The sequence below is a fragment of the Vicugna pacos genome, chromosome 6, assembly GCF_048564905.1.
Source record: "Vicugna pacos chromosome 6, VicPac4, whole genome shotgun sequence".
NCBI classification, from domain to species: domain Eukaryota; kingdom Metazoa; phylum Chordata; class Mammalia; order Artiodactyla; family Camelidae; genus Vicugna; species Vicugna pacos.
The window spans coordinates 22,025,198-22,036,970 of record NC_132992.1 but is presented as its reverse complement, the minus strand read 5'-3'; the positions used below and the strand labels follow the sequence as shown (position 1 = coordinate 22,036,970).

Sequence of the window (11,773 nt, the reverse complement as noted above, 5' to 3'; positions counted from 1 at the left end):
TGATCACAAATACAATGTCCAGAGTAAAGAGAGAAGGATAACCAAACATAGATTCTAAGTAAAAGGTAATGAGAACAATTATACCTAAAAGTTATATCACTCATTAAGATCTACAGTTAGATATAGATTAATAGATAAACTTTTTTATGCTGTCACTTTATGGCCCTTATCACCAAAGCGCTGGATTTCCCATGGTTTTTTTCTATGTCCCCATCTCATTTCTCAGAAGTAGGTTTCCTTCTTTTTAACCTAAATTCCGTAAGAAACATTTTATTCCATTTGTATAGAATAGCAGTCACCCTTAGATATTTAAACCAGACATCTACAACGCATACTTTTTGCAAATATTTAATTAAATTTAACAAGTAGAATTCTCTTGACCAAGGTCAAAGAGTAAGTTTAAAAGAAAAAAAGAAGTGGATACTGAAAAGAGGCACACACCTGGGTAAGCCTTTGCCTAGCTCTTGCTTTTTCTTGGTTACTTGCTGAATGACTTGTTCCCAGTTGACGTTTCTCCGAGATGCATTTAGAATCTGCCGAAGGGTTGGCTTGAGCCCAGATTCCTTCTCTGTCTCGCCCTTTCGGTGACCACTGATATTGCGAATGCGGCGAGCACTGTTGAGGTTTGGCTCAGGAAGGTGTGCTCCAGCTTTGCTCTTCAAGCTAATGTGTCTGGTTAGATCTCTCTGGAGCGAGGCAGGAAAGCCAAGCTTACTGAGTTCAGGCAGGAGAGGGCCTGAGGGCTGACCTGTATCGCTTTTTTGAAGCTCTGCATCCAAGCTAGTACTCTCAAAGCCTTCTGTTTCATAAGATACATGAGATTTAACTGGGTCATCAACCTGTGCATCTTCTAGAGGGGTTTTCAAATCGAGCAGTAAGCCAGAGTGTGGGCTGACTACAGATGTTGTCTGTAACTCAGATTCCTTCTGGTGAACTGTTGAATTACACGGGGAAGTGGATGATTTTCTAGGTGTTTTCAGGTTTTCGTCACCCCCCTTTTTATCATCAGCAGCATGAGTGCTGCAGGGTAAAACTTCTGTAGTTGCAGAACCTAGAGCTCTAATTTTTGTTTCATGATTTTCTGTGTCAGATATCTCTCCATCACTTTCATCTTCTAACGCATGTACCTGAAATTCAATCTTCAAAGATCCTTTTTCAGACTCTTCTACATTCCTACTTGCTTTTGCATAGTTCCTGGTCCTTTTAGGAGTGCTAAGAAGCGGATTTTGCAATGACTCACGACACTGTAGCACCTCTTTGGCTTTTTGTAAAGTATCACTTACATTTTCATCAGATTCCCTCTGAGGTCCAAAAGTACTTTTATTCCCTTTTAAAACACGAGGACATGAATTTCGCAATTTGGATATGTAAGAAGAACCATGATTATCTTCCACAGTGGGTTTGTTCAAGGGATTTGAGCATTCTCCAGGAAAATAAGAATTTGTTTTGGTGTTTTTTGAGGGATTCTTTGACTCTTGCTTTTGAGGAATTGATTTGGTGATTGGAACTGGAAGGAGGGGGTTGGTTAATGATGGCACCTTATTTAAGTTATGCTCTTGTTCAGGTTTTTCTGTAATGGGGACTTCTTTCACCACCTCACAGGAAGTAGTGCAGTCAGGAATGGCTTTGTGATTAAGAGATCCAGTATGCGTTTCTTTTTGTGTTTTCAATATGGGGGAATTATTTGCTTCATCAATTTGGGGCTCTTGTTTTCCTGTGGTTGTCAAGCTAAAATTAAATAAAGGCTTATCTGTTTTTTCTGACTTGCTACCAGTGACTTCTTTCATTCCTGATTGTAAATCCGGAGTCTTCTGGGAAGGATAAGGAGTCCAGCGACGAAGCTTCTCCCTCGCTACACTGCCATTCTTCCCACCAATTTTGGAAGCTATGGTGTCTGTTTGTTTAGTGGTTTGGCTTTCCAGCTGCTCAAAACTGAAGTCAAGCAGGCCTTCTGAAGGAAACTTATCACTTGTAAATCCTTCGGAAGGACCTCTATATGTGGCAACTGTACCAACTTTGTCATTTTCTTGCCGCTGCCAATTGTATCTCTCTTGATTGTATTTGTTTGACTTAGTCTTCTTGTTCCATAGCATAGTCATGTCTTCCATTTGACAGTTAGAACTTCTGTTTCTGCCTGGTTGAAATTTGTCTCCGGGGCCACTGTAATTCCAGCTATTTGTACTACGTACATTGGATTTCCAGTTTCCGTTACTGCTGTTCATATGCCAACTGGAAAAGCCACCTGTTCCTTCAGAATGCCAACTGGAATTCCTTCCTGTACCATTATGATTCCAATCTACCATTCCACTATTTGAATGCCAACCACCTCCAGAATTACTATGGTTGTGAAACCAAGTTGAGGAGCCTCCTGCAACACCCTTATGCCACCCGGAAAATCCTCTTGGTCCACCACTATTCCTTAAAGGATGTGGGAAGCTGTTTTTCCTAGTATTATTAAAGCCATCTTTCTCCCATTTCCAGTCCCGCTGAGGAGGTCCACGATGATGCCATGGTGGCTGACTGTAGCTCTCTCTGTCCTGGTAAGGAATTCGGTCTTCTCGTCTCCATTGGGGTCGCCTGTCATCAGATTTTATTTCTTGGCTGCTAGTGGAAGGTTCTTCTTGTCTGGAAGAAAAGCAGTCTTTCATTAGTGATTTAAAGGAGTTCTTACGGTCCCTTTCAAAGCATAACCCACCAAACTTTCATTGTGCCTTCCTCCTCTGTTTCTCAAAATATGAATAGAGTCTATTTTTATTTCAAATAGTAGTTGTTTTTGTTATCTTTAAATATCACAAACTCATATATCACAACTTATTGGCTTAGAAATTAATATCTTAAGTCTCCCATCACCCCCATAATATTAAAAACTTGACACATTTATACTATCCTCCCTTTCCTGCTCCTTTTTTTCTCGGCATGTTCTGGGATTTTGTCCCTATCATCTAATTATTATTTTTATATTACACAACTTTTTGAAAATAAGAACAAGTATATTTTGTAGCTATTGTTTGTTATCGTAGTTAATATAGTTTAAATTCAGCTGCTCTTAATATACCATGATTTCTTCAGTAGTTGGTACTTTCTGGAAAAAAAAAAAGGTGTCAACCTATTTTAAACTGTAAAATTTTACTTTGCATAATCACTTTCATTAATTTTCAAGCATAGATTCAATGACTGTTAGTGGTGAAAGAAACCTTTTATGCGCAGTTTCTGTTCCTGAAGGGCTTGCAACCTAGCTAAGGAAATAAGGTCACAAGCAGGAGTAAAATAGCACATAACAAATAAGTAGCACCCACAGTAAGTGCTATAAGGAGCTCCATGAGCCGGAGGTTTTTATAAAGAAGCTACAGCTGTTTGAACTATTCATGTTAGACAAGGAACCCACAGAAATGTGAATAAATTTAAGCAATCATCACAGGAAAGGTGTAAAACCATTTTCCTCTAAGAAATACCTATGGTATGCCTAGCTCAGCACTTAGCATGTGGCAGGTGCTCAAAAAATTGAATAATACTAACTAAAATTTATTGAGTATCTACGAATTGTCAGTCATTTAATGCTAAGCACTTTACATAGATTATTTAATTTTTACAACTCTGCAGCAAGTGTTATTATTCCTACTTTCTAGATAAGGAAACTGAGGATTAGAGAGGTTAAGAAACTTGCCTAGGTAAGACAGTCAGTAAGTGTTATGGCAGAGATTTGAAACTTGGCAGCCTGACTCTAGAGTCCACACTCTTAACCACCAGGCCTTGACAGAATGAAAATCTCAAGTTTCATCAGTTGGGTTCCCTTCTCTGAATTTGACTTAAATCTTAAACTCAGTACTGACCATAACTGGCTTTAAAATCTTCTAATGTCTATAAGATTTTGGACACAAATTGGAATTTCTTCCTTTTTCATAAGATGGAATTGAAAGTTAATTTACCTAAAAGTTTAAACATCCATTTACATTATGAATTACAATCATTTCTAAACAGGCGATTCTAAGTCTCCTTAGGGTCAAGCGTTACTACAGACACTTGCACACAGTATGCAACTTTTGACATTCCTGGAGATCACTGACTTGGCTCTACTAATGTGATCCGGAAGTGAGAATTGGGCAATAAATAAGTCACTAAGTAAAATTTCTATATCATTATGAATTGGCTAGATTGGGGAGGGAGGGGAGCAATAGCATGCAGCTAAACCCACAGCCCAAAAAGAAAAATCTTAATTAAAAAACTCAGAAAGAAACAAGTAGATTACTTTATAAATAGGTCACTAAAGAGGCATATTAAAATAATCAAAGAATAGTAACTATAATATGAATGTCTAATTTACTGAGAAGCTGTTTTACTCTCCAACTTAATGTTTAATCATTTACACAGATAAGCTAATAATGGCACAAGAATGTAAGAATAAAAATAGAAGTTAGCCTCCTCAGGCTCCAACACCCTAAAACGAGAGTAAACTACAGCTATACTGACAGTGGTGGGAATGTCATTTGAAGGATAACTAAACAATTTAAGAACCATGTTGTTACTGACATTTTAAGACTAAGAAAGTCTCCTTCTAGGACTTGTTCAAAAAACATTCAGCATATAGAATAAAAACTACTTCTTTTTTATATCCAAGTCTCTAATTGAAAATGAAATACAGACCAAGTACAAGCAGTATTTAAGAAGGATCTTTAAAATATTTTGAATTTGAAAGGCTTGTCATCATGTCCCAAGACTTAAAAAATTACCCCATCTCATAACTGGTTCTCTCTCTCTTTTACTCGCATATGAAACTTTCTGCTTCATTAATTAAACTCTTTAGACCACAAATCAGGAAGGTTAAAATAAAGCAGGCTAATACCTGAATTATAGGTTAGGTATGAAATTATGTAGTACAAGCTATAAAACATATTGCTGAAATGATCTTGACACTGTTCAACTTAAAATGTAAGTTTATTCAATAAACACTTACTGAAGAAATTAATAATAAAGGGATAAATCAAATTTGGCAGAAGCACCATGTAAATTCACACCAGGCAAAACGATTTTTTCCAAAGGGATACAATAAGAAACTCTACATAATAACAGTTAAATGAAGCTTTATTCACTAATACCTTTCCACTAGAAAATTTGGATACCAAATAAAAACTATTTATTGGTATCCAAAAATTTTTGGAATTAATAACAACAGTTCTAAACATAGTTATCAATATGGTAAAAATTTCAGATACATAGCAGCTATAGCTAACTTTTATGTAGGGTCAATACTGAGTTTGTTTTTTTAAAGCAGTTAGTACAGTAGTTCAAGAAAGCATTCCATTGTCTTTTATGAATAAGACAGCAACTGCAAGGTAAACTTTATAAATGAGAAGTCTGAATGCTATAGGCTGAAAAGTATGGAAAGAATATGTATCCTCTACTACATTTTGTTTCAGACAGGCTTTATAAAATATCAAAATCATTACTCACCGACTTTGTTCTTTCCTTTGTTTTATTAACTGAACGAGTTCCTTGTCAAAATAATCTTCTTCCTCTTCTCCCTTTCCATCGTCTTCTCTTTCCTGGGCATCAACGTTATCTTTGTGCAATTGGCCAGAAATGTGCTTTGCATATGCAGAAAGACCCACTTCTGTGACCCCGCACACTCGGCACTCATGACTACTGTCCCTAGGGAAAGAGGGAGATGAGGGACATTCAATTCTCCCCACTGGCATGGTACACTCACCAGATCTGTTATAGTTTCCTCTGAAAGACACTGCACACTTTGGCACAGTGAAAAATTAGTGCTCATCAATTTCAATGCTCCTTTCATCACTTTTAGTAAGTTTGTTCATAAGTTACTTTTGAAATGAATTAGATTCTTTTCCAGCAATCAAGAGGCAATACACTTCTGAATAATGTAGTTTGGGAGGAGAAATCTTCTTGAATTGCTGTACTTAAAATCTTGCCAGAGGAAACATGGTGAAAGGGGAGGCAGGGCAGGGGGCTCAGAGCAATCAGAAGTTGCTCCAGAGCACACCCATGGTGCCAACTGCACTCAGAAAGCCTGGTGACAGTGCTTACATTTAATCTCTGGCTTAAAAGCTTTCTCCCAGTGAGAATTAAGGGGTGGAGAAAAGAGTAGGCGGCGTAGCCAATCCCAAGCCGGTAACTAAATCCCAACAGCTGGAGCTCTGCCTGGAATGCGAAGATTCCGGACCCCAGGGCAAATGATAGGAGTCGTCTCAGCAAACTTTTTTGGTCTGGATGATACATGTGATCTACATTCTGCTTCAGAAGGGCTTATTTTAAAGGGAATGGAAAGCATTTCAGTTGTAGGAAGTTAACAGCTGTGCTAGGCAAATGTTTTTTCTCAGGTTTCAGAAAAGGCTACCATTTAGAGAGTAGCAAAACCAGGCTCTCGGTTGAGAAAGGCTTTTTCTTCTTTTACTTTACACTTAATGGTATATCTCATACTTGACCAGTTTAAGTCAAAGTCTTGAATCAATGTCCAGAGCTGCAGTAGATGAATAATTCAACTGCTTTCTCAGCTTCCTGAATCCCTTGATTGGCTCAGCTGTCTATGCAGTCATTGATGAGAAACATCCGAACACCATGGCCACATGTGTAATTAATGGACAGTAAAATCCACTCAATAATCCAAAATGGCTTAATTCTCATTTGTCTTGTTAATATTAGTGATATTTTTGTACTTCCTATATCATTCTATTAAAAAAAGAACACAAAAAGACATCTTGTCTGATAAGACAGACAGACACAGACATACACACACAACACTGCTCCAAGGTCCCCTCACATACACTCATTCAGACATGGGCAGGATTCTTATCAGTTAACTGGAAAAAACCCTCAAAACTTAGCACTTCATTTACTAGAAGAAGGTTTCTCTTACAGATCATCTGAACATTTATCCATTCAAAAAAAAAAAACCCACTTGTTAAGCAACTACTAAATTCCAGGCAGCATGCTAAGTATATGGTTACAACTGTCTAGGGTGACAAAGTATAAACAAACAATGCCCAGTAAGTTAAAAATATAAAGCAAAACAAAAAACTGATTTTTTTACTTTGTAAAAATCATGAAAAACACTTCAGAAAATTCATAAGTTTTCATCTTTTTTTGACTTTGTAACCTCAAATGTTCTGGATATAATATACTCTTTGACATTAAGATTCATTTTAATGAGTTCTGACCAGGTTCCCTGAAAATTTCATTACCCAATTATACTGAAAATCAATATTCTAATTCCTTCTAATCCTCAGGAACTCAAATACATTATTTTCCCTGAGAGTCTTCCACTGTACTTACTACATTTATATACTTAAAGAAGAATAATCCTTAACTTTCTCCAGCTTACCAAGCAACTAACTTGTGGTAGTTCATTCAGAGTGAATGTTAACTTGTGACAGAAAGCAAGCCTTTTTTCACAGCAACATAGAATGAAGAGATATATATATACATATATATACATATATATACATATATATATATATATGTATATATATATATATCTCCATCCCCAAGTGGTAGCATCAGAAGAATCTGAACATGTAACAAACTTAGAACACTTAAATGTACACCAGAATAAAAACTCAAATCAATGGAATTTTCTGGTTAGAAAATATTTTGGACTTAAAACTGTAAAACTATGGAAAATGTTTTAGTCCACTTTTCCACCTAAAAATTTACAGAATCCTAAACTGTATATTGCAGTACTAGGGACATCATTCTAAAAGGTTATTTTAAAATAAAATCCCTGATTTTACCCCTACTTCTAAAATATGGAGAATTTTTCATTTGTCCAAACCATCAAAATCCTTCTTTTAAAAACATAGGTCACAGTGACTTTTTAAAATATTAAGGAATGTAGTATAAAGTGGACAGTATTTAACTCTGTCAAAAATAAATATCCATAATCATAAACCCACACATCTTTCAATTCCCAAAGCACAAGTTATGTTGGATATGTATCAGACACTCAAACACAGATTTTGGGGGGGGTGGGTAATTATGTTCATTTACTTATTTACTTATTTTTAGAGGAGGTACTGGGGATTGAACCCAGGACCTTTTTCTACCACTTGAGCTATACCCTTCCCCTCAAACACAGATTTTTAAAACATGTCCGCTTCCACTGCAAGAAACAGTATTAACCATGATTCCAAAGTTATCTGATAGAGAAACAACTCAAGATTCTACCCAGAAGGGTACAAGCAGTAAGTGCAAAAGTTAACACCAAAAATGATTTATCAAAACATAGAAATCCCTAAATATTTTTCTTATAAATGAAATCTAGTTTAAAAAAAGAGATAAGCTTTACAAGAAACTTCAAAAAGAGAAAAAAGAAAATCTACATTTATACAGGGAAAGAGCAAGATAGGTCAACCATACTTGTAAAAATTCAAATGTGTCTGGGTCAAGCATATTATCTGTCATACACACAATATGTATTTGTGCTTCTACATAGGGTGTTTGGGAGACCACACGTTTTTAAAAGTCAATAGCAAATTAAATAATAATTCAGTGATGCTATTTTCCAATTATCAATAATCAGTTAAAATACTTTGTATAAATATATAAAGCAATTGTTGGGGAAAAAAAAGTACTGCTTTACTTCTTGACTAATAAAGGCAATAATTTTCCTAACAGCATTTAACACTGGACCCAAATTAGCTTCATCCTGTTACCACACAATTTCCTCTCATGTGTGAAAGGCAAAGCCTTCAGATATTCTACCCATCACCATAAGCTTTTCCTTAATAAGCTTGCTCTAAGTATACCACAACAGCTGGTTGATAAATTAAGGTTTGTGCCCTTCTAATAGCATCTATCTGTAAAAAGTACTTACAGGCCATACATCTGAACAAGTATATTAGGGAAAAAATAGGGAAATGCTCCAGATGTCCACAATTGTGAATCAAATAAGACAGGTTTCTTACTTTGCAATCAAGCTTGCATTCAAAAGCTAAAAAAAAGTGCTCTTTACATTTCTTACCTAGATCACAACCAAAAATTACAGTGATATAAATATAAAGACAAACAGAATGCCTTAACATGAGAAAGCCAGCAATTAAACATGAAATCCAGAGAAAATAATCACAAACTAATGATATGAAGAAAAAAGAGAACGACTGATAACTGCTTGTCTCTTTGGTACAAACTAGTGATGACTGTCTATCATGAAAATAAATGTTCCAGGTCAGTAAATGATTTTTGAGATTTGTTTGGCTTTACAGTTTTGCCAGCTGTTTTCCTTTCTGCTTGCCTTCTCCCTTATAATTTGTTACAGGCCAGGAAGCCATACAAAACCTGGTAGCACTGTTTCTAAAATATGAATAAATTGTGCTCTTCTCTAAATAAAATGAGTTTGGGTGCCCAAGCTGACACTTACATTGTCAGCTCAGAGGTTTCTAAAGCTTACTCTTTGATTATTTCGCTATGCTCCAAATAACTGAAAACAGCAGACAAAATCTTCATGGCAGTTAAGTTGATGAATGGGAAGGGAGGAGAAACAAGTTACAGAACAATACATATATGGCATGTGGTTCAGTTATATAAGACAAAACAAAATGTGTGTGTACATACAAATATAAATTTCTGTCTACACACAGAAAAGAGGTTTGGGTAGGCTATACACCAAACTGTTGACTTTCCTCAAAGAGGGGAGTGGGGCAGAGAGGGAGGAGTGAAAGGGCCTCTACTTTTTTTATTTTTATGATTCTGTATTGACTAAGAATCTTATGATATCAAAATGTTTTAAACAGCTGACTAGTGATCTTTGAATAAAATAAGGAACTAATCTTGGAATAAAATGGGCTTCTCTCCTAATGACTAGATTTACTGACCTCATTTGTTTTGACTTTATAATACAGTACAGGTCAGTAAGCAGCCCAGAAAAAGGTGAATCCTAGGAGGAAGTCTGTTGAAAATGGGATCGAGTAATTATGAGAATCCACATGTAGAAAGATAATCAAAGGCTGACTGTATTTCATAGGTTTCCAATGGTGAGATAAAGATCATATATATTCAAGGTATTATGATAAGGGCTCTTCACATGAAATCTGAGTGAAAGCCTCTTTTATCCTGCTGCTAAGACCTAACCTTGACACAGTAAGGTATTAAGACCATGGAAAAATTCCACTAATATGCTTAAAAGATGCTGAAAGTCTATTAATTTGCCCACACAACCTAAAACTGTATTACTTAAAATACAAATAATTTCAAATGACTTAGGCTGGCATCCTGATCCAAGCTTGTAACCAATTTGCAGATTAAGGTATAATTTATATTTCTCAGTTTCCCAATGTTTCTCTGTTTCATACTTTCTTCAAACTTCAAATTTCACATATATCCAAAACATCAAAAAAGGAACCATCAATGGAAAAAAGACATGGAATATACATACATGCTACATTTAATTTTCTAAAGGTGCTTATTTGTTCAATTTTCTTTCCTTAAACATCTCAAGCTTTAATTCACAAAACAGCATTCTTAAATACTCAAGGTTTATACTTCAATTTTATTTTACACTAACGAGATTCAGTGCAATTTAGCAGACTTTGGACTTCTCAGACTATTTCAGCAACAGTAAAAGTTTATGGTATGCAATAATTTGAACACTACAGAGGCAATAATATGAAATGTCCTAGTTGCAAGGCTGGTGTGGGAATGAGAAAGCTCACTAATCAGAGAACTAAATCATCCCAACATACCTTTGTTGGGATCTATTTGCCAGAACTGCTGTGAATTCTACACATTTGAGATGTACAAAGATTTACCCCTTTTAATGCCAAAAAATAAATCTTTTGGTCTTGTTATTAATTCCAAAAGATAGTTCTATGCCATAAGACAGTACTCATTTATGAACGATTACTATGAAGTTAGATGACAGGCAGCATCAGTCCTCAGACCACCCCCATCCACGAATTTACAGAAGACAGCCGTTCCCATACCTGCCCTTCAGGTTCTCAAGTTCCCTGTGATGCAACATGCTCCGCATGTGTTCGTCCATCTCCTTCAAAATTAAAGAGAGCAGATTAAACTAAGGGGGATTGCTCTGGGGGAAAAATTCCTCTATCCTACTCAATCAACAACTGGGGCTCAAGCTCCTTGTGTTTTGTTTTGTGTGCTTATTCTCGATTCAATTCTGGAATCAGTTTCTTATTAAGTAATTCTTAATTCTGCGCTTTTGACATATTTCATTCTTAAATAAAGGAATTTTTAAGAAAGATTTATTTAAGTGGCTTTCCAAGGAGGGGGTTAGAAAGTATTTTGTCTTTAGGAGACAAAAGATTAAATAAAAACAAATAGGTTAAATTCTGTCTTAATGTAAGGAATTTACTTAAGTTTATTAAAAACAAAAACCAAACTCTGAAATCACGTAACTTCTCAACTACTTGGCTACTCCTCTCCATATTCTCTTTTCCCATTCAACTGAGAGTTTCTCAAGATTAACTTAGAACTCTTACCCAGGTGGCCAGAGCCTGACATACAGTGGTTAATATTTGTTGATGAACAGATGGATACATCAATTCTAGACAGAAGTTTCAGATACAACAGACCTCTTCTATGGTAGGTCAAGAAGCTTTTAAGAAATACTTTGAATACAGCTGTTCAATCATGCCTTCATCTTCACTGCCCACTACCTCCCCCACTCCAATGATTTGTTTCATTCTAAGCAAAAGTTTAAAATGTACTAGGTAAGAAAAGGGGAACCAGAAAGAAAAGATTTAAATAAAAAAATTTACCAGATTCTCCCTTCCCTCCATCCTACCCTTTGTCAAAAGAAAATAAA

General features: G+C 35.8%; 1 protein-coding gene across 4 annotated transcripts in view; it reads right to left on the bottom strand.

Annotated features, from left to right (window-relative positions):
- Nucleotides 1–11,773, bottom strand: part of ZNF106 (zinc finger protein 106) — a 56,115-nt gene that overhangs the window by 27,999 nt on the left and 16,343 nt on the right. For 2 of the 4 annotated variants that reach the window (XM_072962604.1, XM_006201695.4), the window contains exons 3-5: nucleotides 10,932–10,993; nucleotides 5,449–5,646; nucleotides 442–2,625 (exon numbers count right to left, since the gene is read on the bottom strand). In XM_072962604.1, coding sequence (XP_072818705.1) covers nucleotides 442–2,625; nucleotides 5,449–5,646; nucleotides 10,932–10,993 — 2,444 coding nt within the window. The remainder of the gene's footprint in view (nucleotides 1–441; nucleotides 2,626–5,448; nucleotides 5,647–10,931; nucleotides 10,994–11,773) is intronic. The other 2 variants (XM_072962605.1, XM_031672899.2) reach the window with 2 other exon arrangements.